The sequence below is a fragment of the Aythya fuligula genome, chromosome 14 (assembly GCF_009819795.1).
Source record: "Aythya fuligula isolate bAytFul2 chromosome 14, bAytFul2.pri, whole genome shotgun sequence".
NCBI classification, from domain to species: Eukaryota; Metazoa; Chordata; class Aves; order Anseriformes; family Anatidae; genus Aythya; species Aythya fuligula.
Window position 1 is genome coordinate 14,750,801 of NC_045572.1, and position 26,787 is coordinate 14,777,587.

At 40.7% G+C, this 26,787-nt stretch overlaps 1 protein-coding gene across 1 annotated transcript in view; it reads left to right on the forward strand.

Moving 5' to 3' along the window:
- The window catches only part of ADAMTS2 (ADAM metallopeptidase with thrombospondin type 1 motif 2), a 177,223-nt gene that overhangs the window by 138,990 nt on the left and 11,446 nt on the right, over positions 1-26,787 (forward strand). Inside the window, exons 7-18 of the mRNA XM_032196684.1 lie at positions 448-553; positions 2,164-2,307; positions 4,201-4,333; positions 5,770-5,883; positions 12,880-13,025; positions 14,553-14,728; positions 18,384-18,517; positions 19,328-19,451; positions 20,096-20,176; positions 21,573-21,736; positions 22,904-23,063; positions 23,738-23,870. Of these exons, the coding sequence (XP_032052575.1) occupies positions 448-553; positions 2,164-2,307; positions 4,201-4,333; positions 5,770-5,883; positions 12,880-13,025; positions 14,553-14,728; positions 18,384-18,517; positions 19,328-19,451; positions 20,096-20,176; positions 21,573-21,736; positions 22,904-23,063; positions 23,738-23,870 (1,615 nt within the window). The remainder of the gene's footprint in view (positions 1-447; positions 554-2,163; positions 2,308-4,200; positions 4,334-5,769; positions 5,884-12,879; positions 13,026-14,552; positions 14,729-18,383; positions 18,518-19,327; positions 19,452-20,095; positions 20,177-21,572; positions 21,737-22,903; positions 23,064-23,737; positions 23,871-26,787) is intronic.

Below are 26,787 nucleotides of genomic sequence, written 5' to 3' on the forward strand. Positions count from 1 at the left end.
GAGGGGATAAATCTCAGTGCTTTCCCATTCCTTTTGGGTTGGCCAGATCTGCTGTCAGCACAGTGCTGGGGCTTTGCTCATGCATTCCCTGAGGGCTGGAACTGCACCGAGCTCAAGAGCTGTAACACAGCAGTATGTGGTATCCTTTTCCTCTGCTGCCTTGTGTACTTGGAGAAGGCAATTGCAGAATGGTCCTAGAAGTGATAACAATCTTCTCAGTGAGCCAGGAATATACTTTTAATTTGTTCAGCAGGCTGGGTTCATCTGTTTCATACAGAGGGTATGACAATATTAGTTGTCTGTGAGCAGAGGTCTCATGTTACCTTTGAAAAGACCACCTCATATTTGTGTCACAAGGGGGAAGACAGAGATTTTTCCTACAGCTTCTCACCACACGTTGCCTTTCAATACTTGTTTATTTTCTGGAACATGTCATATATCTCACAGGCTATGCTCCAGTCACTGGAATGTGTCATCCTGTCCGAAGTTGCACTCTCAACCATGAAGATGGTTTTTCATCTGCGTTTGTGGTGGCTCATGAAACTGGACATGTGTGAGTAAAACTGTGGACATCCTGTGTCATACCTTATTATGTCTTTGGCACTGACAGATATCTATGACATTAGAAAGGTGCACTTTATATTAAGATATAATATTCAGGGTTAGCCCTGGCTTCAGATTTCAGCTCTCTCAAGACTTTATTTATGATCTTTAGTAAGTTTTATATTTTGGTAATTTCAAATGGAAAAAAGAACTAATACCCAAATACCTCCCAGAGCTGCTGTGAAACCAGATTGAATGATGTATTATGGTCTCCTGGTGGAAATGTAAAGTATCTGTTATGATGAAATATGAATTCTTTGAGTTAGTGGAATACATGATTCTCAAAAACAATCCATGTTAAGTAAGCACATGAGATATGTTACTGTTGGTAAAGGATACAGTACTGTATAGAAACAAGTTGCTAAGCACTGAGGTTACAACTATTCTTTATGCTTCATATTTTTAAAATGCAATATTTTTTTAATTGATGTGATTGGAACCAATTGCCAGGCAGCAGTTGTTAGAGCTTTGTTTTCTCTCAGAGCATTTTTAGTTTCTCTGTCTGCAGAGGACACCCACTGATTTCTGATTTTCTATTTGGTAGAACACCAGTTCCCAGAAGGCTTTTTCTGAACAGTTTCAATCTATTATATTTTCCCTAAGAAAGCCTGCAGGTCCTTTTCTGTCTGTTTTATCAGAAATTATTGAGGACTTTAAATGAAAAAATTGCCAAAGTTTATTGAATCTCACTATAAATGTATCTTAATTAGACAGGGACATAGAATTGATACCCAGATGGTATTTGATACCAGAATTTTTGAATTAGGATTATAAAGAGTACACAGAGAGACCTCTGAAGATTGTTTGTAATCTCTGAAATCACATTCAACCCCAATCTGTTAATGCAGTTTCAGTTTCGGACAGATAGTGCCCATATTAGTCAAACAGTGAACATGGGAAAAAAAAACACAATATAAGGTCCTAGCAAAGGGAAGAAGAAAATACATTCATTAGAAAGCTGCTTTTTTTGTAATATTTGTAACTTGGGGTAATTTTCTTGAAGGCACCCAACACTTTCCAGGCTATTTCACATATAAACAATGTGGAGTTGCTAGTGGGCAGTAACAGCAGCTAGTCTAAACTAGCTTGCAGTGTGGCTTATTTCCCCACTTGGCTACAATTGCAAATTACTTCAAATTAAGCAAATAAGCTTGTTTGTTTGTTAAGTTGGAGAAACTTCTGAATAGCTCCAGATAGGGAGTATAAATAAATTTATTTTAATACTCCTGGAGAGTAGACTAGCTTCTTAATCCAGAAATTGATTCACTTACCCATAGTTGGTCACAAATGTTGATGTACAACAGAAGTCTAAAAAAGGCATTTTAGTCTATTTTGAAAGTGGTTGAAGGGGGTCAGTACTTCTGTGTGGGCTACAGACTAGCTCTTTCACTTCAGTGTCACCCTGTCTTATATCTAATGACTTCACTCTCATGGGCAAGGGTTGTGGGATGTAAGAACCTGGCTGCATCAACCACAGGTGACATTTGGGACATGAAACCATATGGTCACTGAGAGTTTGTCTGCAACGTAACTGTGCTTGCTCTCTCCTGTGCGGGACAGTTTAGGCATGGAGCACGATGGCCAAGGAAACAGATGCGGGGATGAAGTCCGCCTGGGGAGCATCATGGCCCCCCTTGTGCAAGCCGCGTTTCATCGCTTCCACTGGTCTCGCTGCAGCCAGCAAGAGCTGAACCGATACCTCCAGTGAGTAGCTGTTAAACCGTCTCTCTCCTTTGATTAAGAAACATCTAAGAACAATTCTACACTTAGCATTTATGCTTTATTCTTTTATTAGTTACTCAAATGGGGTTGAATAAAACAAAGAAATTCACCCCTACCCTACCGGGAAAGAGATGCTTTCCCATGAAGTGCAAATAATAATAATGCAAGTTCTCAGTTTCATTTTCTGAATGTTGATAGTACGTACGCTGTCCTCTCAGTGGGAGACGCTGACACTAATATCCTAACTTTCCTTCCCCCTTCACGTAACCCCTAGCTGGTTTGTATCTTACAGATACCAAGTATGACTCCAGGAACCATGGGTTGCTTATGGTATCTGTCAGTGATAAGATGGTGCTAATTACAGATGAAATTCTGCCCTTTTTAATTGCTTAGAGGTTTCCTTGACTTTAATAGATACCTAAAAAAAGAACATTACCCTAGAATTAATTTTTCAGGGTGTTATTTTCCTTTAAATATCCTAAAAGAAAAAGCTATTTTATTCTCCAGTCCTTTTAACAGCTTCATCCTCTTCCCTTGCCTTCTCTTTGGAACTGATCCTTCAGTCCCTAAAATTGCACCCAAGTTCTCCGATAAACTCTGATGTTTATGATCCTGTTTTTTTTTTTTTTTTCTTATGGGAACTTCCCCTTTTTGTTGTGTGCAAGATGTATGGAAAACTTATGGGGAAACTACCAGGACACACAGCAAAAACTGAAAACAAGTAGGAAAGGATGCAGCAAAATGCACATAATTCAGTCTTTATGTCAATATTTCTATTATCTTAGATAATTTAGGTATGGCAATAAAGCAAAGAAGTATTGTGAGAGATGTGTGATTGTTTCAATTAGCAAGATCCTTTAGAGCATTATCCATTAAATAAAAATCATCTGGCTTAGACGGCTGCTTTATATTCTTTTAAGTACAGTTATTTTTAAGTGTCTTATAACAAAGCAGAATGATGGCTTGCTTTGAAGTAAATCTAACCTCAAAATTCGCTTCCAGCTATTGGTATCTGCAAGGCAGCCTGAATGATTGCCAGAATAGACTTGGGTATGGTGTCCTCGTGTCTGTTAAGTAAATTGGAGACATTTCAGAGATCCTGCCTACCACGTTGGTCTTGTGAATTAACCAGTGATTATACCATGTTAACTATTCAATGATATTCTCATCAGTCCTCTGTTCTCCATGCACCTTAGTCAAATATGATTCCAGTACGTTACAAGCTATCCTCACCATTTAGGAAAATCTCCCACATTCACCCATTTTCCAAATCTCTCATCTCATTCCATGGAAAGGAAACCTTGTACAGATTATGGGTGACAGATTATTTCTCCTGACAACTATCAGGAGAAACAGAGGGAGGGAGAAATCCTGAGCGTTAAATACAAGCTGGAAAGTGCACATGCTTACAATGAGTTACTGCTTCTCAGCAAGGGACAGGAGTATTGCAAGCTTAGGAGTATTCTTGGGTAGTTACCCTGGCTTCTGCTTCTAAAATTTCACTTCAAAAGCAGTTGCAGGTAGTAAGGAATTCCACAAATGGAAAATTAATTAAGCATTCTTTTCTTCTTGGTCTCATGTGGATTGTTCCTTTGATTCCTTTCTCATAGGGAACCTGGAAACTGATGGAAATTTACCTGCAAGCTAAATGGAAATTAAAATGGAAAGGCTTAAGAAAAAATATATCGAATCAGTTAAAGGTGGATATAACATGATAAAGTTTATGTGAGCATAATTGCAATATTAACCGCTCTTCACAACCAATGTCTGAGAAATCGTAGGCTCTGTTATGTTTGGAACAAGGAGCCACTGAAACCACAAATTCTGTGCAAGTCTCACAGCCCCATCTGTTACTGTAATTTTTGCCTGTTGCAGTTCCTACGATTGTCTGCGCGATGATCCCTTCGAACATGACTGGCCTTCCCTTCCACAGCTGCCAGGAATTCACTACTCCATGAATGAGCAGTGCCGTTTTGATTTTGGTTTGGGCTACATGATGTGCACAGCTGTGAGTACTTAAGTTTAGCTTCTGCTATTTCTCATCCAGGAGTGTTGTAAGTGTCTCTGAAATGCTCTTAATAGGGTCAGTGTAGTGAAGCCCACAAGGAAAGATGTGGTGCCCACTTAGCTGTGAGCAAGAAATAACAACTTGATGTTGACAAATATATTATTTTAAGAATCTCTGTTGTTATTTGTTTGTTTGTTTAAACTGAATTTACATAAATGATTATGCTGTAGTTTCATAAATAGCTTTAGACTTCAAGCAAACAAGCTTGCTGTATTACTGAGCCTCCTATTGCTGGCAGCTACTTATTTTGTTACAAAACTCCCACCCAGATGAGAAGGAGATGGATTTGGTGTCACATCTTGTAGTGCTTACATGGGGCAGTAAGCTTTTATGTTCCAGTTTTGTGGAAGGCATGATGTATTTTGATGCCTAGCATGTGCAGGGAAGTGTGACAGCCAGTAGAACAACTTGCAAGGACTTCTGATGACATGGTTGGCTCTGTTGTACTGGGAACACAAGGGAATAAGTCTAAATGTAAAGCAAAGCAAAAACTGGTGCAATTTGCAGTGTCTTGACCTCAGAAAGGACAGTCCTCTGTACTGGGGCTATGCCTCCCACCTCCATCTCCTCAAGCGGGACAAAAATATGAAATGCAAAGAGGTGTTTTCAGCTGGTGTGGCAGCTGCTAACACATAATATTTATGCTTTGATTCCCATCAGCAGGACTGTGCGTGCTGCGTAGTGTCTCCAGATAATGGATGAAAACCTTTTAAGCATCAGCTGTAAAACTGTGTCTTGACATAATTCCCACTGATGCTGTCTTGGAAGTATATCCCTGCCAAAGAGGGTCTTAGAGCTGTTCTCTGGAGCCTGGGAGCCTGGGAGGCCAGATAAATAGCTTATTGCATTGTGTGGTGGGTGGTTCTCACTCTTTCCAGTACAAGCACTTGTACTTGTACTGTAGGTAACATGATGAACTGCTCACTGCATCAGGGTCCTGAGGTCAGATTTCCACCCTCCTAAGAGGAGCAGCTTGCTTCCCTCTCTCATGAGTACTCCTTTTGTGTAAAAAAAAAAAAAAAGAGTGTTCTTTTTGTTTGTCAAATGAAGTGGTACCATTTGGAGAAACTGTAAGAAAAGGCAGTGTAAGAAAAACCAGTTTCCCACTTGCCCAGTCTGTCTTTGGTCACTTGCATAATGCTATTTTTGCCAGCATAATTCCCTCAAATTCAGACAGGATGTCACTTCAGAGTCACTGATGAGTTTGCAAGAAAGTTCAGACATATTCAATCCACAAAGTTCCTCAAGAATCAGTGAGAACAGCTGGGACTTCAGAGCTAGAAAAGGAAAAACCCCACTGTGCTGCAGCTTCTATTGCAGTTTCAAGTCAGAGCTCTGTCAAAGCATCATCTGCTCTGGTTTTTCTTGTGTTTCAGTTCCGTACGTTTGATCCCTGCAAGCAGCTGTGGTGTAGCCACCCCGAGAACCCCTACTTCTGCAAAACAAAGAAAGGGCCTCCGCTGGACGGGACCATGTGTGCACCAGGAAAGGTGGGAGCGGGTGCTGTGTGCCAGCACGATTGTGCATGTTCAAGTCTGTCTTTGTGTGCAGCCTGGGATGTTCTTCATAATATCAAGGGCAAAAATGGCAGGATTTCTCTTCATGATTCATATCTAGAAATACATGAAACAGATGACTGGAGAATATAATGGAGAAGGCCTAAAGGAAAACCTCATGGCTTTTCTTTGTCCCCCCCATAAAGCTTCAGGGAGGGTCTGGCTGTGAGCTGCATTGTAACTCACAAGATCCTGAGTCCCATTTAGGCCAAAGATACAATACAGTCAGTTTAACAACAGAAAAACCTGTCTGAGGATTTGAGACCAGCTGAGGTGTGAAGCAAGCTCCTGGATGCAAATAAGGATGCAGGGCTGGTGTGTCCTGCATGGCACCTGGCCATCAAACCCTGTCCTCAGTCAAGTCATGGCACTATCTGCACATCTCTGCGTTGCCCTTGTCTTCTTGCCAAGCCACCGTGGAGCTAAAAATGGGGAATTTTCACTTGCCCATGACAAGTATGTGGTTGGGGACGGGAAGGAAGGTTGTGTTTGTATCAGTGTGGTGATGCCAACTGGCCTGCATGGTGCTGAGGGGGCTGAAAGCAGTAAGGTTTTGAAGATCACAGCCAAACTAAGGCTGCATGCAGTGCCTGCCCCAAGGGAAAGGATGGATGTGGGAGTTGAGTGCCAGCTGGAGAGAGCTGACATGACAGCAGAGAGGGACTAGGAGGAAATGCAGATTTGCGGAGGTGGATTTGCTAGCTTGATGAGAGTCAAGGGAGAGATGAAAAACTATGAAGGGAAGGAGCAAAGTGGCAAGGGCTCAGACAGCTCAGACCCTTCAGCCATCACACTGGACCTGCTCCACGTCTTAGTTACCCTCTAAGGAGGTCACACTGTGCTCACAGCGGGTCTGAACTCCAAGACCTTTGAAGTCTGCGGAAAAGTCTGACTTCAGTGGGCTTTGGATGTGGTGTTTGAGGGGGAGAGGAAGATGTCGCTACGTGGAAGGATGTTTTGTAAAACCCAATGGATGACATCATTTATGTGATAAATGAACCGTATTAGCAGCTGCTGTTGTGGTTTGAAATGCCTTTTTTATGAAAACATAATTTAATGCTAGATTCCTTCCGTAGTAAGCCATGCTCTGTATAAGCCACTCCCTTTTGGTTTTCTCTTCTTTAGATTATTTATGTCATAACAGCTTTGTTGCTTGTTTGAAAAATATATATTTTCAAATTACAATACACAATCTTAGGCAATTTCCTTGGATTCACCTCAGACATTTTTCTGTATCTTGACTCTCTATTAAATATGCACAGGAAACCCCCAGAAAAATACAAGTGTATTCCAGTTTGTTACTTCACTTACTTCCCCAAGCCATTAATTCATTTTAGCATTTGCACAGAAGTGAGAATAAAAAAAGAACTTGTAACCACACAGTTAACAATCAGTCCAGTGCTTCCATTATAAACAGTTTGTCAGGATATTATGCAACTCAGCTGTAAAAATTTTCTCTGGACTGGAACTTAGGATCCAAGGCTTCAGCTAACTGCACAGACAGCCAGGTTTCTAGTTCAGTGGCGATGCAGGAGAGTATGTGCACATCCTGAAGTTTCAGTAGATGATAGGACTGTAACTGTTTTATTCCCAGAGGAGCTGTCCCAGTTTTTTTGATAAATAAACTTATTGCAGCCTTCCAGCAGAACCTGAGAAAATGATATAAAATGAAAACCGTTTTGTTAGATAAGGCTCAATAGACTGAGTGATTATGTAAGCGTTGCAACTGACTTCGTGTTTCTGGGCTCAGCGTTTGACCGGCGTATTTATTAGGGGTTGCTGGTGTTTTAATACAAGCACATCAGATCAGTCCTTTTTCACCTTTTCATTTCCTTTCCATCCCCGCCTTTGATTTGGCCTTTCTCTCTTCCCTATCTTCACCAATTGGGATAATACCAGAGACTTTTAGCTGAAAGAACTGTGACTGTAAAATGCGTACATTGCCTGAAGTTGGGACTTAATGTGGCAATTTCCACTAAGATACATCTCCCATGATATCTCAGCATGCGGAAGAGGAAAATAACTTCAAACTCCATCCACTTTTTTTTTTTTTTTCTTGGAGTAATGCCAGAAAAGAAGGGAACAGGAACATAAGCATTTAAAGATGTTGATTCAAAAAGATCCATTTGTTTCCCACTTCAGAGACGTGCAGTTTTCATGATTTCATACCACTAATTCCCAGCGCCTATTTTAAGCTCAGACCAATCAAAACAGTGCTGATGTGTCAAAGAAACATCCTGGCTTTGCAGCAGCTGAGGGGGCCAAATGCCAGAAATGAAAGCGATGGTCAGGAGACTACAAGGGCACATGGTGTTATTTTCCCCTAAGCCTGGTGTTTTGAGTCTTGAGATTTGTATTTGTAACTCATTTTCAGCAGCCACTTTGATAAGTGCCATGTTTCTGCATGCCCAGCCTGTGTCATGGACCAAGGCACTGCAATTTAGAAATGGAAGGGATATCAGACTTTGTAGTGCTGTATGTATGTGTGCATCTCTGCGTGTATGCCTACATACAGATGTGTATGTAAAGAAATGTAGGTAAATATTTGTAAGCTGTCCTGTGCATGTGTTTATTTGAAATAAGTTGTTAAAAGAATGAGGCTCCACCATTTGAAAAATCTTTCTAATGTCTCCTTGTGCAAATGGAGACAGTGAACAAACAGATACATTATGTTAATTGGCAACAAACTAGTACTTTGCTGGGTTTAGTGACAGAAAAATAAAATATTTTCTCAGGGCTTCCCAGCTAGTGAAGAAAACTACTATTTTTATAGAATCTCAAAGGAAATAAAATATTTCATGTTGCTCTCAACCCAATTTTTAAAACTAGATTGAGTTTTCAGTAGCAAGAGGAAAGTCTGTATTGATTTTCTGAAGCTTCAATGAGGCAGCAACTTGCACTTACTTCTGTGTCTGAATGGTCACATCAACTTCCACAAAATAGCTCCAGTGTGTAAAGTTAAGCACACAGAGGGCTGGAGTCTTCATGTGAAGTCAAAGATGCTCCATAAATCGCCATTGAAAAACATGCAGACAAGAGATAATTATGCAAAGCTTAACTGCACAACATTCTGCAGATTAAAAAAAAAAAAAAAAACAAAACAAACACATATGCTTTCAGCTAATGATTTATTTACTCGTATACAATTCTGACAGCTCCACCGGTAGGCTCAGGCTTTGGAAGTCAGGCAACCTTTAGAAATACATCATCAGTTTTTTGTTCTTCCTTTTTTTTTAAAGCTATTACTCTTCTGGGGAGACATTTGTATTGGCTGAAGCAGCTAACTGCTTTCCACAGACAGAAGTAAAAAAGGAAGTCATTCATGCAAGGAGAGTGCATGCTAGAGTCCATCTGCTTGCTATAGTGACAAACACAAAGGTTTGCACTGCCTGACATTCTTTTATTTCTTTTCTCGGAGAGATGTAAGAACCTGCTACTTTCCTGTGCCAACCAAGCTGATGTTGCTCTTGAATTTGGCACACGTGCCAAGGATCCAAGATGAACCTAGCAGGTACTCTCTGCACTTGCCCCATGTTGCAGAGATTAGCGGAGTAGAACTTGGAAGTATTTTTGGCCTGTCAGGAAAGGAAGAGAATGATTAAATATTGACATAAAAAGATATTATTGAGAAGAAAAATGGAGGTAGAAAAAAGGGTTTCTGAAAACACTAATGTGTACTCAAAGCAATCCAGATAATTTCCCACTGAGAAAGCTGACCTCAGCTCCTCTTGGAGACAGGAGACAGATGGGTAAGTGTATGCTGTGTTAGTCACCACAGAAACAGTAAGAATATTTGATTCTCCACTGAAGAAACTTTTACTGGCTCAGGGTACATTGCAGTGTTACAGCTTTCAGTTTATCCCTTGCAACTAATTATTCTCAAACAGATGGAGTGGAGAGGGCCAGCCTGCGTGTGATGGGAAATACAAATAAATAAATAGCCCTCTCCTGAAACGCTCTCAGCAGAGCAGGGATAGCTGACAGCCCCCAGCCATGGTGAGGACACAGGGCTGCCTGGCAGATAGCTGGGCTATGAGGCAGACAGAAGGGTTGCCAGTTGCAGCCTGGTATAAAATAAGGAGAGATACTGAAGGAAAATCTGCAAGTCTTTTATTGAAAAATTATCTTGCAGATGTGTTAAGCCCACAGGAACACACAGGCTCTTTTTTTGGCCCCCACAGCAGTTGTTTCAAAGAACTGCTGAAAACAGCAGTGGAATGTTTTACTGAAAGAGATTTAAGCTTCCTCTCCTGGAAATTGCACTTGTTTTGGACAGTCCTGCATGCCAGAAAAACAGGCGAGACTACAAGAAGTCATCTTCTCTTCCACTAAGAAAACAATTTGCATTTACTCAATTTTTTTCATATTAAAAAAAAAAAAATTGCTTTAGTATGCTTCACTGTTTAAATGAAACCCCTGTTTATGAAGGGAATGGTGGTTGAAACTGGCTCATTTCCAGCTCATTATGTAGTTAATGGAGTAGCAATAGGAAGGGGCAGCTGTAGCTTCCTTTATTACACTGGAGATTGCTTCTTTTTTTTTGCATTTTACCTCCTTATGCTTTTTCTTGCATAGGTCTGCAAAGTTTAAGACTTGTGAATCATTTTCCTTTCTTACAATCCACAAGCAAAAAGGCAGAGCAGGTGATGACTCATTGTACACAAATGTGTGTCTCCTCGTAGCTCTGCCTCAGCTTCCCGACAATCGGCGTGGGACCAGCTTCTCCAGTAAAACTCCGTGCTGCTCTTTTCTTTGCACAGCAAAGTCAATAACACTTTTCCGTGTTTGCCTTCCAGTTCAGGAACGAGTCACAGTGTCAAAAAGGTGGTTTATTAGAGGCTGGTGCAAACCCACATCCCCCATTCCTGGCTAAAACAGGGGAAAGAGATTGGAAAACACAACATCACATGTCTCTCCTTTCCTCTGCCGAGGAGATCCAAGTGCTGGATCCTGGAGCATCACACAGTGAGCATATGCTACGTGGCTCTTGAAACAGATTCATTGATTCTTGTGGAACTTACACCTGAAGGATTCAGCACCCCGATAAAAAGATGTTTAAACGAGCAGGGCTCAGAAGCCATCACATCTCATCTTCCCAGCTCAGCTGAGATCCGTGCTGCCAGGCTGCTGCATTGCCAGCTTCCCCTGCATCCCTCCGAGTGGTCTCATTCCTACACAGGGCCAGACGACTCAAAGTATTTGCTCAAACAAACCTGTATAAAGCCATAAGTAAACAGTCCCTGAAGGGTACAGCGCTGAACTTCAAAACTCAAAAAAGCAAAGGACGTGTTAGCATTTTGCATTTCCTTCATGCTTTGCTGCATTATCTCTTGTTCTGTCAAACAGCTAAAAAAAATCTGCCCATTACGTCTCTGGAGCAGGATTGTTATAATTGGCTTTGTGGTAACTCGTCTACTTCATAGGTTTTGACTTTGAATATTTGAAGTCATGAGAAATAACAAATAGTTGAAACCAAATTTCTACCCTGTTTTCTACTCCTTGTCCAACCAAATCAGTAACAAAATAAATTACGTGAATAAAGAGCGAGTCATTGAGCAGATTAGCAAATCTGTAAGCTGTGTCTTGTCACCATTTTACTAATGAGTCTCTTTTTAAATTCAGCATTATTAATGATTATCCATCCCTTTTAAATTTGTCTTCCAGATCACTAATCGCTCTATGCTTAAGAACGCTCTCCTGTTATATATCTTCTGATTTTGTTTTTGCTGGCAGCATGTATTTAACCATATGCTCAGCTTGTGCTGCCTGCCAAATTCCTGAATTCCAGGGCTTGTTAAGCTGTGTAAAATGTTGTTGTTGACTTGAATGTTAAGGAAAGTAAGTGACTGATTGCACTTGTTGTTGTAGCCATCTGTGCGCGTGAGCCAGAGCCCTTATCCCGACAGTAACCGTTAACGCAGACAGACTGCGACAGTCTCAGGCAAAGTCGTTTGTTGTGCTGGAAATATTTTCTAGCACCCGCACTTCATCAGTAGATTTTTATGTAAGCAGAAATAATACCAGAAAGGGCCAGAAGCTGTGATCTTTGAGAAGAATTCATCCTGACTCGAGCTAAGAAAAACTTCCTTGATTAGGGACTGGAGAAATTGGTCGAAAGGCAATGGCAGGTTTCTTTAATGAGAGGAGGCAGTGGAGAGGATATTGGTATTGAAGCTACAAAAGCCTTTAAAGAAATGTGTAAACACCTTACGGGTTTGGGGAATTTAGCAAATTTCATGTTTTAGCCTCTGTAGAATGACTGTATTAAAAATCAGGTAAGAGAAAAGAAAAAGCCTCATAGGTTGGGAGTAATTGCTCCGAAATGGGACTGTCCAGGGCTGTTTTCTGACAAAGGCTTCCTGGTATTTCAGTCAGTTTTACTGGGATCCCCAGAGAAACTGCAAGAGTTTTTTATTAAATATCATTAATGTCTAAAATGAGAGTTGGCTTTAATTTCATGCCACTTTACAAACCACATTTATTGCAGGCACATGTATGCAGAGTTACAGGAGCTACTGGGAAAGGCTGTGCTGCAGGATGAGCTCTTGCCATCGCTGCGTGCAATAGCAGTGGTAGAATTTTACCTTTAGCCTCCAAGATTTGGGACTCTGTTAAATGAGTATCAGTTATGTTGAAATCACTGCTGCAGACATGTGATAAAGGCATGTAATGCTGAGAGCAGTTTAACAAACTTGCTAGGCTTTAATCCTGTTAGCATATACGAGCATACTTAACATACATAAGTTTGTAAAATTTGAGGGAATTTGGGATCATGAGCACAATATGGCAATGGGTTTCATTGCTTTCTCCTGGAGAGGTGAAAAAAATCCATTATTTTTGCCTAAAATGAAGTTTATTGTACCACAGCTTCTCCTATGACATGCTTTAATCACCTAATCGTTCCATTCCCTGTCCAATTTTCTCTTTTAGCATTGCTTTAAAGGTCACTGCATCTGGCTGACACCAGACATCTTGAAACAGGATGGACACTGGGGGGCATGGAGTAAGTTTGGCTCTTGTTCTCGCACCTGTGGCACAGGGGTGAAGTACAGGACACGGCAATGTGACAACCCACAGTAAGTTCACCTACACCCACATGTTTTTCTAACATGGCATGAATGAATGGTGAGAATCCTTGCTAAATTGCTAGTACAACCATACAGTAAAACACGTTGAGTGGTACTTGTTAGAATTTCTACTTCTGGCCCTTTAGCAAGTCATGAATCATCTTTGTTTCTCAGTTTATCCATCTATTAAGCTGTTTATACCAGTACAAGGATCTTGAAAGTGCTATTACATTATTGCATAAAGCATAAGTAAAACTTCAGAGCCCTATGTATGTCTTATTCTAACATCAGTGTGAAATAATGGCAATGATTTGCTGGATTATTTTTTTTTTAATTATTTTGTTTAATCCACCTTTTTGGATATTTCAACAAGAAAGTCTTACAAGATGGAATATGCTGACATTTTCAAACTGCTTTCATTTCAAGTTGGAACAAAGCTCTAGAGATCAGAACCTTCCCCAAAGTTAATCTTAATAATATTGAATTGGTTTGCTTTGATAACGTACATATGGATCATCTAGATGATGTAGAATGACTTAATTTCAGTAACACTGGAACTATGACATATTTAATATAGATCCATATATATAAATGATATTAAACATAATTATTGCTATATCATAAAATATCAAGGTCAAGACAGCAGAAAGTGAAACAATATTCAGAATTACATGATTTTACTGGAGAATTTTTGAACATTTTTGTACAGGATAAAGCAATTGAAATTGACTTTAGTGTTGAAAATAATCTTGATTAAAAAACAAGCAAAGACAACAGCTCAGTTTTGACAATGAAGCCGCATTTTATGATGGAAATTGTTCTGTTAAGAAAAAAATGTACCAGTTCTAATTTAAGCCTTTATTGCATTGGCAACATGAAAGTGACCTTTATAATTGCAGACTCAGTTTTAGTTGTAGAATCTCTTTTTGTGTAGGAAAGGCTAGTGTACTATTTAAAGTGTTTTCTGTGTTTCCTGGAAGAGGGTGCAAATCCAGATAGAACTTGAGCTCTGTGTTGCTAGATAACAGAGTACCAGCGTGGGCTGTGTGGCTGTCTGGTGGATACAGCACTCATCTGGGCTCCATTTCTGGATTTGCTGCTGGCTTAGGGGTGAATGTGAATGAGTCGCTTCGGCTGCTTGTGCTTTCCTTTCCTGGGCCACAGCAAGAAAAATGGGTTTTCTTGCTTATTTCAAGTGCTTGGAGGCTCTACTTGCAGAAATTGCTCTGTGAGAGCTAAAGAGCAACAGCGGGTTTTTAAATGATTGCTTCTTTTATCCCAGATGTGATGATGTATACAGACAGAAATCTTTCCAATGGTCTCCCAGACTGTTTCAACAGAAACAAATACCAGAGCAATTATTAAACTAGATCATGTACTGATAAAAACAGTGGAAGGAAGTACCCCAAATATACCACTGGCTTCATCAACTTCTTGTTGACATGACTAGGAATTAAATTGTGTCTCAGAGGATTTGATAGATGCTCTGTTCAGGCATTAATGGCAAAACTAACCATCGCTTTCCTTCCTCTGCAGTCCTGCCAACGGAGGCCGTACGTGCGTGGGGCCAAGCTACGAGTTCCAGCTCTGCAACACTCAGGATTGCCCTAAGGACTTCGAAGACTTCAGAGAGGAGCAGTGCAGGCAGTGGGATCCTTACTTTGAGTATCAGAACACAAAGCACCACTGGCTCCCCTATGAACATGTCGATGGTGAGCAGTCCTTCTTGTTTTAAATGTGACTCAGTGAGGGCAGTGCCAGGCCTGGAGCTGGGTGTTAATAAAGCCATTGGCACTGGCATTGCCATTGGCATGGAAAGCCAAGTTTCACAGAATGATAGAATCATTTAGGTTGTAAAAGACCTTCAAGACCATCAAGTCCAAATATTAACCTGACCTACCAAGTGTCATCACTAAACCATGTCCTTTGGTGACACATCTGCACTTCTCTTAAATAACCTCTAGGGATGAGGACTCCACTGCTTCCCTGGGCAGCCTGTTTCGATGCTTGACCACCCTCTCCATGAAGAAATTCTTCCCAATATCCAATCTGAGGGTTGGGGGTAGCTTTAGCAGAACCTAAGCTTGGTGCTCAGTGACTGTTACAAGGGGGAGATAGAGAGCACTGATCTGGCTCCGTATGACTCCACACGGGGCATGCATTTTAAATACTCTGCTGATTTAGCTCAGGCTGTCCCCGTCTCACTGCTGCCCACTGCTAAAAAGCAGCAGTTGAAGTAGAAGAGGCCCAAACAAAGCAAGCACAAGCTGTAACTTCTGAATAGGGAACGTTTAGATAAACTATGACTTTTCACCCTGAAAAGAAAGTCATGGCTTAGATTAAGAAGATAAAGTTACAGAATTGTAAGTGGCACGAAGAAGCTGCACACAGAGTAATTACACTCCATTTCTCATAACACAAGCCTGGGAACATCAAATAAAATTATCAGGTGGCAGATTTTAAACAAATAAAGGAAGTACTTTTCCACAAAGCATATAATTAAAGTGGAATTCATCGCCATGGGATGTTGCAGATGCCAGGAGTTTTAAAACTGATTTAGGGAAATTTCTGAGAGGTCTTTAATCCATCAAGAACTATTAAACACCAAGATCCAGCCATGACTTAGGAATCCCTGAGCTGCAGTGTACAACAACCTTGGAGAATACACTGAGGAAAGTATCAGTTTTGGTTTTGCCTTATATCTTCCTGCAAACGCTGTTGGGCACTGTAGGAGGCCAGGTACTGGGTTGGATGGGAGCTGGGTGAGAACTAACGCAATCGCTCTGGTGTTCCAGGATCGTGGCAGACATGGCCTCTTAGAACAAAAATGTTCATTTCACTGTTAATTCTTCTGCTTTAACTGACAACAGAAGTGCAGCTAATTGGTTTTGGGGCATGAAGACTGTTGCCACGCTGTTGCTGTGTTGTGTTGAAAAATGCACTTTTAAAAACTGAAAAGGCAGATGGCAATGATTCTCCACTTGTTTGACAAGCAGTGCAGGCTGCTCGTTGTTTTTAAACCTGGTCACCATGTGTGAATGACAGGTCTTCCAGGCCAGGCCTGGCATGGCAGGAGACGGGTGGCAGGTACCTGGGTGCCCGAGCTGTGCTCAGCCAGGAGCAGGTCTCCGGGAGGGAAAGGGTCACTTTGGGTGAATCCTTTTGCATTCCAGAGAGAGGACACTGCCAGAAGTTAACAGCAAATTGTTTGTAATTAATTTGTCTGGCTTTTTTTCCTAAACAGTCCTCAAGGTTCCCTCATTCTTTTCATGCCATCTTGTGCAATCTGGGATTTTCAGAGCTCAGATACAGCCTCATGGCTCAGTTTCATGAAATTGCTTTGCTGGCACAGGGAGAGGGGAGGAACGCTGTGGCCCAGAGACCTTTGCTTCTGCTTAGACCTTTACTTAGCCTTTGGAGCCGTCTGCTGCAAAGACCAGTGAAACTAATCAGACATTTTCTATTGAATTCAATGGCTTCTGGGTCAGAAACCAGCTCAGTGATGTCTGAGGATTGATCACTGGCCACTGCTGGTTTTCCACATAGCTGTAGTACAAATTGCAGCCCCCCTTTGTGAGAATTACATTTACCTCTGTGGTGTTATTAAAGGGAACAGCTTTTTTTTTTTCTTTTTCTTTTTCTTTTTTTTGTGAAGAAAGGCCAGAGGATGGTTTATGCGTGAACTTTAATATATTTAAAACCGCCTTTTGTAGAGGTAAGGCATACCAGTGACGTACTTTGTGCAGATAACACAGCCACGACTCAGAAGTGACATAAATCCATGTACTTGACATGCAGCTCAGCTGGACACTTCTGACACGTGTCTGTGATGGGGACAGGGAGGTACGTTTCATCCCGTGCCCAGAGAAAAGCCACCGAGCTGGGGTACGGCAATGGACAGGCAGATGCTGGATTTTGTGCTCCTGCACCTCTACTATGGCAGACACCAGTGAATAGAAAGAGAATAGAAAGAGAACAATTCACTGCAATTACCAGGGTCCTATTTAATTGCAGTTGCAAATTTACCATCCTTAGGGAGCAATGGGAAAGTTCTTTCTAAAATAAAGCCATTGGACAGGGCCAGTGGCAGCCACTCCGACCTTCTGATGTTTGCATTTCATCGCACGCAGTGAATGAATGGTATGTGGGGTGTGTGTGTGTGCACATCTATGTCGTGTGCATAGCTTAATGTTCCTAATACATGCAGATCCACGGGTCTGTGGTTATTGTGAACTTAACCTTAATATCTCCTCCGTTAAGATTCTGCACAAGTAAAGTACCTGCTTTAATAGTCTAGACACTACATTTTTTGCAAGATGTATCTGCATTGGTCAGGAGCAGTAACAAAGGTCTCTGATGTACCAATACCCAGTGGCCATGAGGACACCAGCAGCAATAACAAGAACTTTATTAAAAGAGGGCAGAGGCCATGAAACTGTACAAGGGAAGAACGCAAAGGGCCTGTGAAGATTTATGTTAATTGAACTACTGTAATTGAAGGTTCATTGTTCTTCTAAATGGTGGGAAAAGTGTTCTAAGATTTAATCATGTTAAAACCACCGAATCTTTATTTGTTTCATCTAATAGGAAGGCCATCTACTCTTCACTGCCAAAAAAAAGCATGGTGAATCCGATGATAGGGCAAGGGAAAGTAAGAGAAATGGGTAAAATGAAATAAACTGGTGGAAGACATTTTTATTCAGCCACTGACTAGTCATTTCAGATTTATTCGTTGTCCTTGGTCCTTTGGAGCAGTTTAGGAGAAAGAGGTACACTTGTCTGGAGGCTTGTGCATGTATTAGTGGTTAAAAATTGTGTTATTCCAAATATCTTCGACATCTCATCTTGCTTAATGGTTTAAACTATCAGAAATACAAGTTCAACAAAGAAGGAGAATCAGCTTCTTATTTAGTGTGACTCAGCTGTCTCTGAAGACATTTTAGAATCCGTATTCACTTAGCATCAAACGACTGCTTTTAATGGCAAAATTGCTTTTGCTTTTTCAGATTTAGGTACACTGTAGGAGAAATTGATGCAGAAACCTGCATCTCTCACAAGTAGCAGGCTGCCAAAACCTCTGCTAGATTGCATAATCTGGCATGGAATTAAATGGAGGCCCCAGTGAACGTAAATGATCTGTTATTTTCTAAGACTGTCTCCTAATAGTGACACTTGGGTGCTTTATGGCTCATCAGTTACCAAATGGTCACACAGCCTTTGAAAGGAGATAAGCATCGATGATTTATGGGGCACTGTATTTTCCTGTGATGTGTGCAAGGAGTAAGACGGAGTAATGAAAACACTGTCATGTTCACAAAATCAGCAAATAAACTGTTGTAGCTGAACGTGTGCAATTCTGTTTTCCAGCTAAGGAAAGGTGCCACTTGTACTGTGAATCAAAGGAAACGGGCGATGTCGTGTATATGAAGAGGATGGTACATGATGGGACTCGCTGCTCCTACAAAGATGCTTACAGCATCTGTGTGAGGGGAGACTGCTTGGTAAGCTTGTGGTTACTTGTTTCAGAGCTTAGTATTGTGAAAACAATTTAAATGGTAGCTTGAATGTTTCTCTCCGAGAATGAGTATTTAAGTAGGTATAATAACACTTTGGGCAATAAGGAGATTTCATTAGAATTATTGTCACAATATTATGTGTGATATTCACAGTTACCATCACACTGCATGTGACTCAATTCCAACAGCGCCTACCTACACAAGTACTATTTAATGTGGTATTTTAAGATGAACTATTACAATTAGCTTTCAACGAAAGCTTTTCCTGCTAAGGTTTAGTGGGGGTGGAATGTACAATGAAATACTAACATGCAGCAGCTTTCAAGGAAAGCGCTGGTAATATGCGACTGATGTGCATTCTCTCTGTACTTGATCAAGCTATTTTTAAAAAATCAATACAAGTTCCTCTAAATTGGGATCTGACACAGGTCATCTTTCAACAGAATTAGAGGCTCTGACTCAGCAAATCACTGGTGGAGGTTCTCACAGTTGCTTTGATTCCCCTGGAATTTAAGCATCTGCTTTAAGATAAGCTGAGGTTTAAGAGCTTTTCCTTAGCAGCGCTGCTTTGCTTAGGTAGGAAGACTACTTTGAAGAATATTAAAATCTCATTACCTAATTGACAGAACTAGAAGTACAAATATTAAAAATCCAGTTAGATGCTGATTTTCCAGGAAAATACTACAATTTGTACTTTGCTGAAGGAGAAGTTTTGGTTTTGGTATCTGAAGTAAAGGCTCATTTGAACTGAAGCTTGGATAAGTAAAAATGACTGATTTTCTCTTTTGTGCACAGAAAGTTGGGTGTGACAGGGTCATAGGTTCCACAAAGCAGGAAGATAAGTGTGGTGTTTGTGGAGGAGATAATTCCCACTGCAAAGTGGTGAAAGGAACGTTTTCAAGAGTACCAAAGAAACAAGGTCAGTGCGTTCAGTGTTTTGTCTTAGGGAATTCAGGGTATTTTTGTTTGATCTCTTCTAGTATTTAAAGTCTCATGGAAAATACCAGAGCAATCACAAATAATTTGCAGCATCCCTAATTCCAGTAAACTCTCTGGACTTTCAGACATGCCTAGAATTAAAAAATGAGACTTTTTTCCAGTGATCATTTAAGTCTGCTGATATCAGGGCCTGCACATGCATAGAGAAGGAGGGCTTCAGTGTTCCTTGTTGACGAACTGTGGATTGATTTGTGCTGCTGATGTCACTCGGCTGCTCGGTTTGAGTCACGCAGCACTGCAGTAATATGTTGTCATCACTCACTGTCAGGCACGAGCTTCCATGTTCTCTGTGGATGTGTATGGCACTCGAAGCACTTTTTATTCTGAAGCAAATTTGGTTTGTTGATGACACACAAGGCATTTTTCTTTTGACCCAAAGCCCTTTGTTCCTGTTACATTTCATCACCTGGCACAGAAATAGGGATGGGAACGATGCTGGATGAGGTTCAGCTTCTGTAATATGCCCTGGTATTAGACAATAATGTTTGTTTGAATTCCTTAGACAGGCTCTTCCTGTTTGATGCATACTAACCAGTTACTATCTTTTTAAATATTGCAATAAAGGTCACATTAAGATGTTTGAAATTCCTGTTGGTGCAAGACATTTACTTATACAGGAAACAGACGCCACTAGTCATAATCTTGGTAAGTATGTAACAAGGAGGAAAAAAATCAGTCAGAATATTTTTTTCTGCTGTTTATTTTTGTCTCTGGAGCCTCACAATGTGTTTATGCATTTGTTTACCCATTATCCTCCCACATCACATACCTCCTTCAAGTATGTTATATTAGGAAACTTGTTTGGCAATGTGATTTCCCTGTGCTGTATTCTCTGGAGTCCTAGCAAGAACATCCCTGCATGTGTGAAAGCTGCTGGAAGAGGAGCTGAATTGCTTTATGGGTTGCAGTGCATTATCTTCATGTACGTCTCTCACAACATGCGCCCCTTCCTCAGCCATTTCCCAGCTTCATCCCAAGAGCAGTGGGTGCATTCCCTGCATTTTGGATTCTGCCCCACTGCTAGCAGTATTGACACAAGGCTGCCCAATCAATCACACAGCTTAGGAAGTAATTGAAATCCTCTCCTAGCAGTGCCATGTAATCGATGAGACACAGTATCTGCTAGGCTGTTATTAATTGGAAGTAGATTCACAGTGAATGGCCTACTAATTGTATCATGAGTCAGTCAAACTTCTTGCCAGTAAATGCTTCCCATCCTGCCCCGTGGAGCAGGAGCCATCACTCACAGGTTCAGACGAGGCTCTTCTGTCAGTGTGGGGCAAGCGGTGCATGGGGGAACAAAGAGCTGGCCAGTGCTGAGGCGGGGAGGGCTCAGTTAGCTGCTGGAGAGAGAAGAGAGTTAAAACTTGGCAGTAAATAACAAACAGTCCCTGCTGCTTCTAATGGGGAGAGTCCTGATACAAAGGTGGCCAAAGTTTCTCCGGTTGAAGGATGGAACGCTCATTATAGTTGATCAAGGAGTCACGCGTTGTGCGTAAGAGCACGCTCCTGCAGAGCACCAGGAGCTTCATCTGGGCTGTATTGTTAGCAGGGCTGTATCTGAGCAGAAGGAATATAATTTCCAGCCTCCCTCTCTCTTGTAGCGGGGACTGCTGTGGGTTAGCCCACAAGCCTTTCTCTCATGGAGCAATAATACAAGATGTGAAGGAGTTGAGGAGCCACGGGACCCCCAGGTGGTGGTCAAATTAGCTCAGATTTAGCCAGTGGGCTGAGAAGTCATTAGCTGGGAGCAGACAGAGACAGGCGCACACACTGCGGTTGTGCTGGCCTCATTTCTCTGGCAGGGCAGGCTATGAAAAACCCAAAAAAAGAGAGCGATTGATGTTTCTGGAGCTGAGCAGGAAAGCGTTGGCAGTTCAGTGAAACACCTGAAAAAGTCTTTCCAAACCTGTGAGGGAACAGAAGGAAATTGCACACTGCTGTGCCTGGCCTTTTCTGCTTCTTCCACTGGGACACGAGCAGACAAGAACAGAGATGAGAAGCGAACCTTTACTATTCACATTTCTTATGTTGTTTCTAGCAATTAAAAATCGTGAAACGGGAAGATTCATTCTAAGTGAAGACAACTACGTGCCAGACTCTAAAGTATTTATTGACATGGGTGTGGAGTGGGAATATCGGAATGACGATGATAGAGAAACCGTGCAGACCATGGGGCCTCTGCGTAATGGAATAGTTATTCTGGTAAGTCAAATGAAAACCATCTTCCATGGAACACAGTGTCAGGATTACAGAGTCATAATGTGCTATAATATATTTTAGATTCCTCTTGTGAGTTACAAGAAGACATCTGTTTCGATTGTAAGACAATAGAAGATGTATTTCAATTCCTTTCTCCTAGTTCACTGCTCTGTACATGAATTGTTATAACCCAGGATTACGTGTTGAGCAACCTCTTGATTATTTCCTGAGAATAGCCGAGAAAATGGTCACTGAATAAAGACTCTTCAGCCCACTTACCATATCTGTTATGTGATCATTAGTTTAAAAAAAAATCAAAGTGATTCATATCAGATAGGTCTAAGGACTCCTCCTGTCCATGTTTTGAAAATGTATCATGCAAAGTCCAATGCAGGATTCCTGGGCTTCCAGGCTCAGTTTGCTAGAGCATTACCAGTTCTGTACTTCAAAACCCTCGTAACTATCTTCTTTTTTCATTGCGAAATAGCAAATGATAGACTACAATAAGTAGGAGTAGATTCAGAATCCCTCTGAAAGCAGCTATAATGTGTTGGTCTTCACCAGTTGAACATCAAAGGAAGAATAAATGTTATGTTTTCAAAGGACCAATACTTTACACTGTATTCACATTGAGTTATGTTTTATTGCATTTGTCTTGGTGCAGTGTGATAGCAAAAACTCTTTCTAAATAGTTTATGCTTCTAACAGGATAAAGTAACAAGCCTCACAGAATTCCCAAGATTATCATAGGAGTAGTTGTATTTTATCAGAAATTTAGGCATTTTCTCCACCTCTTTCAGTTATTGGTGTATTTGAATTTGCCTTTTCTTTTAGTGGAACTATCCATTATCATTTTAGTAGAACATTTCCTTCCTTTATGATGGGATATGGAAAAAATTTAGTATTGTGAAGTCAGTCCAATGCTGGCAAGAAACATCAGTCTAAATCAACAACAGTCTTTAATACGCAGTTTAGAAACTCTGTGTCACAAGGAGAGAGATACTTTTTCATCAGGAAAAAAAAATGTGTTGAGTGCAGCTAAAAGGTTTAAATCCCTCAGGGGATGTTTTTGTATCTGAACCATGATGATTTCTATTTCATGTCATCTCGCATAGCTTCTGATACCAGTCTTTAAATCTTTTTTTTCTCTACATCTGTTTTGTTTACTAGGTGATTCCTCACGGTAGTGCCAAGATATCTCTGACTTACAAGTACATGATCCATGAAGATTCTTTGAATGTAGATAACAATAATGTTTTGGAAGAGGACTCGGTATCATATGAATGGGCTCTGAAGAAATGGTCGCAATGTTCAAGACCTTGTGGGGGAGGTAAAAACAAAAAAAAACAAAGCAGAAAACTGAACACCATGTATGGAATTCATTGCTACAAGATGTTAGTGAGAGCAGAGGTATAGGAGGGATTCATTTAGGTTACAAAAAAAAAGATAAATAAATAACAAATGGTGTTAAAAATCTGACTAAAAAGGCTCTTGGGGCAGATCTGGGATGACTCATTTCCAACTTGACCTTATTAAGCTGAAAAATTGTACAAGTGTGCAGGATTGGGTGAGAGTCTCTTGACACGAGGGTGCCAAACATCGTGGTGCAGCAGGGACAGGCCTACAATAGGTCCTGGACTCTGTGATGTGGACGTTGCGATGTGAAGATTCCTCCTTTGGGAGTCAGATGGAGGCCCTGATCCATGTCCACCAGAGTGACGGGCAGGTTTTAGCCGCACAGCGTGGCTGTGCAGGATTGAAACACTAGGTGGTGGTGTTTTTTGCATTATAGCCCGTAGTGAACAGCAAAGGGGATGAACAAGTCTGGGTGCTTGGTCTACAAGAATTCAAGTGTTTATTCAGTGCAAATGACAGTTCCTTTTGTAGCATGTTCACCTGTAGTTCAAACTGCAGCCTCTGACAGTGTGTGTGCAGTTTTGTTTGAAACCTGAGTCCCGTGTAACAACTGCTAGTCCTGAAATTAAGAGGAGTGTCTTTCTTCAGGCTACCAATTCACAAAATATGGCTGCCGGAGGAAGACAGACCACAAGATGGTTCATCGGAGTTACTGCGAGTTGATCCAGAAGCCGAAACCCATTCGCAGGGTGTGCAATCTGCAGGAGTGCTCCCAGCCCATGTAAGTATTTCTTGGAGCCAACCAGCACTGATCAGTGGCACCTGTGATTGCATCACACCCAATTAGCTGTTATCAGCTGGAAGAAGGCAGTTTAAGCTTGATAGCTGCTTTTCCAACATGATGCATGGCTGCTTGAACTTAAGAGCCTTCAAGGACATCTGTACATCATTACAGAGACGCAGGGCTGTGAGGGTGTGATGCTGTATTCTGCTTGTAGAAATACCATTCCTGGGACTACTGGCTCCTATGACTTCTGAAATAAGTTGGATTAGAAAAGCGATGCTGTCTGAGTCCAAACATTTGTGTCTGGGCCATCTTGAGGTAATAAAAAACAGATATAAATTCAGTTTATACTAGTTGATTTTACACAGTGTGAGATAATCATGTAAGAACAAATTTACTGAGTGCTACATAAGAAAACCAATGTCATACATGCGCTCAAACCCAAATCTTCCTAGAGTTCACAGCATATTTTTGGACATGTAAATACAGGGAAAAATATCTGGCATGCTTGGTTTCTCTGGCTGTCCTCATGTGGCATGGTACACCTGGTATATGTTCATCTTTGCTGTATATAGTCAGTTGTTATGAATATTTTTATTTACATTTTTCAGGTGCTTTTTTGACTGGCAGCAGGTTACCCTGCCACATGTAGTGCCCTTATAATCCTTATTCTTTATTTTTTATTCTTTATATTGCTACTGCAACAAAGAAGGAGTATGTTGATTTCAGATTTTACCTCTGGAGACTCAGTCTGGATTCCAGGGAGCACAACAAATAAGTAGAACATATCACACAATATTTCCTAACTTCCTTTCAAAAGAGATTTGAAAAAGAAAAATCAAGAAACTATGCCCCATAAACTCAGCACAGGTCAGGATTTAACATTTATTTATTGGAACTGAAGTAACAACCTAATGATCATATCTCAGACTCTCTGGAAAGGACTGTATTCTTCTTTCAGACACAAATATAATTGGACCCAGGTACCACAAAGTCTCAATAGGATCTTAAATTGAACTTAGATTCCTGAATGTTTCTCTTGCCTGTTTTTACAGAATAGCATTGGAGCATTTTGCACTTATATATAGGAGAGGCTATTATATAAGAGATTTTATGAAGCTCTGCAACACCCAGAACCACACTGATAGCTGCTTCTTCGTGGTTAATGGGAAAAATATCAACTTTGACTCAGAAATCACCTTAGAACTCATGGCTCTGAGTTCCACAGCTTGTGTAATTTCAATAGGTTACAAAGAGAAAGTGGGATGATTACCACTGTACTTTTTGCTTAACTTGGGAGCTTGATGCATTTCTTTGTGCCTGTGATATTTCTTAACTATTTCTAAAAACAGGATTTTATGAATACTTTAGGACAATCAGCTCATATTCTGGATGTTTCTTTAGTAAAGTGTTCATCTATGCTACATTACAAACCACATGTGACATTTTCCGGTGTCCAAACTGATTTACACGTTTTAAACTCAGACCTTCTGATTTTGTATGAAGCTTTGCCTTCCCCTAGACCAAACATTTATGATGTTGGGATTCACGGCCTTTAGGAACCCAGCTGTGGGGACGGCTGGTGCACAGCTCATACATGCACCAGGACCTGGAAGCTCAGCAACACCCTGGGGTTGGCTGCTTTTGACTTTAAAAATTACAGACCATAACTTCTATGCAGTCTTGGAAGAGCCAGCTTAAAATCAAAACAAATGAAGCAAAGCAAGAGTAATGCTTATCTGAGAGATAAATGAGCAGAAGCTTTGTCTGCACCGTGGTACTTCAGCAGAGCTTTGATTGTACAAGTACTTACAGGGACCATCTGACATAATTATACTAGTGGCAATGTCAGACTGTCACAGCTGGAAAACACCTCACAGTAATGCATAAACCTGTATGCAAGAAAAAGACGAACAGGGAGAACGATAAAGAGTTATTGCTAGAGTACGATATATAGTCATGCCCCCAAAACCCAGCCTTACCTACAGAATATCAATGTGGAAGAAATATTCGACCAGGTGCCCTTAAGGCAAAAGAGCTCTTGTCAAGTTGGATCTAGTGTTGGCGTTAATATGATATTTCAAAATGGTGACTCAGTCCCTGGACCAAAATGTTAGTCCTTCAAAGCTGAAATTTTGTATTGGGGCTATTCAAAGCACTGGCTCCTTGGGTTGTTTTTAATGCTTCCTTACTTTTCCTTTCCAAAAATACGCAATTCCATTCTCTGTTATGAATTAAACATGATTAAATTTGTGTTTTGGAAAATGCATTTTGAATGACTGAAAGAAAGGCAAGAATAATGGGAAGTCAAGGGTTATGTAAGTGTTCAGCAACACACATTCCTTGTAGTTCAAACCAGTGGAATTAGTGTATTTTCAAGCTTAGTAAGGGAGGCCATTTATATTTGATCTGAGACCATTTAGGCTTCCTTTGCATTTAAAAAAAAAAGGGCAAATTATATTTTATAAGAGTTTTTTCAAGGTTATTAATGGCTAAATCTGCCTTAACATTCAATAAAGGTGATGGATTTCAATTAGTAAATGGATCTAATACAGTTTTATGGTAAACAGCTTTGACTGCAGTATAAAAAAATGGTAAATCAATTTTAATTACAGTGGTCAGATCTGCTAACAGGACAGCTCAGAACCACATGGTATTGTCCTACCAGTGTGGAAAGTAATCTTTGGATGCATGCGTGTTCCAACTTAGGAGAAAAAAAAACAGAGAGACGAATTGAAAGACGTGAATCTGAAGATCTAGTTCTTATTAGTGATTTTTCAGGGACACGATCAAATAACACCCCCCAGAACTCTTTATTGGTTTGCTTATCGTCTTCTTTTTCCATATCAAAACCTGTACTAACATCCTGTTAACCCCCTGATTAAGAGTTACACTTCACCAGACAGTTTCAATA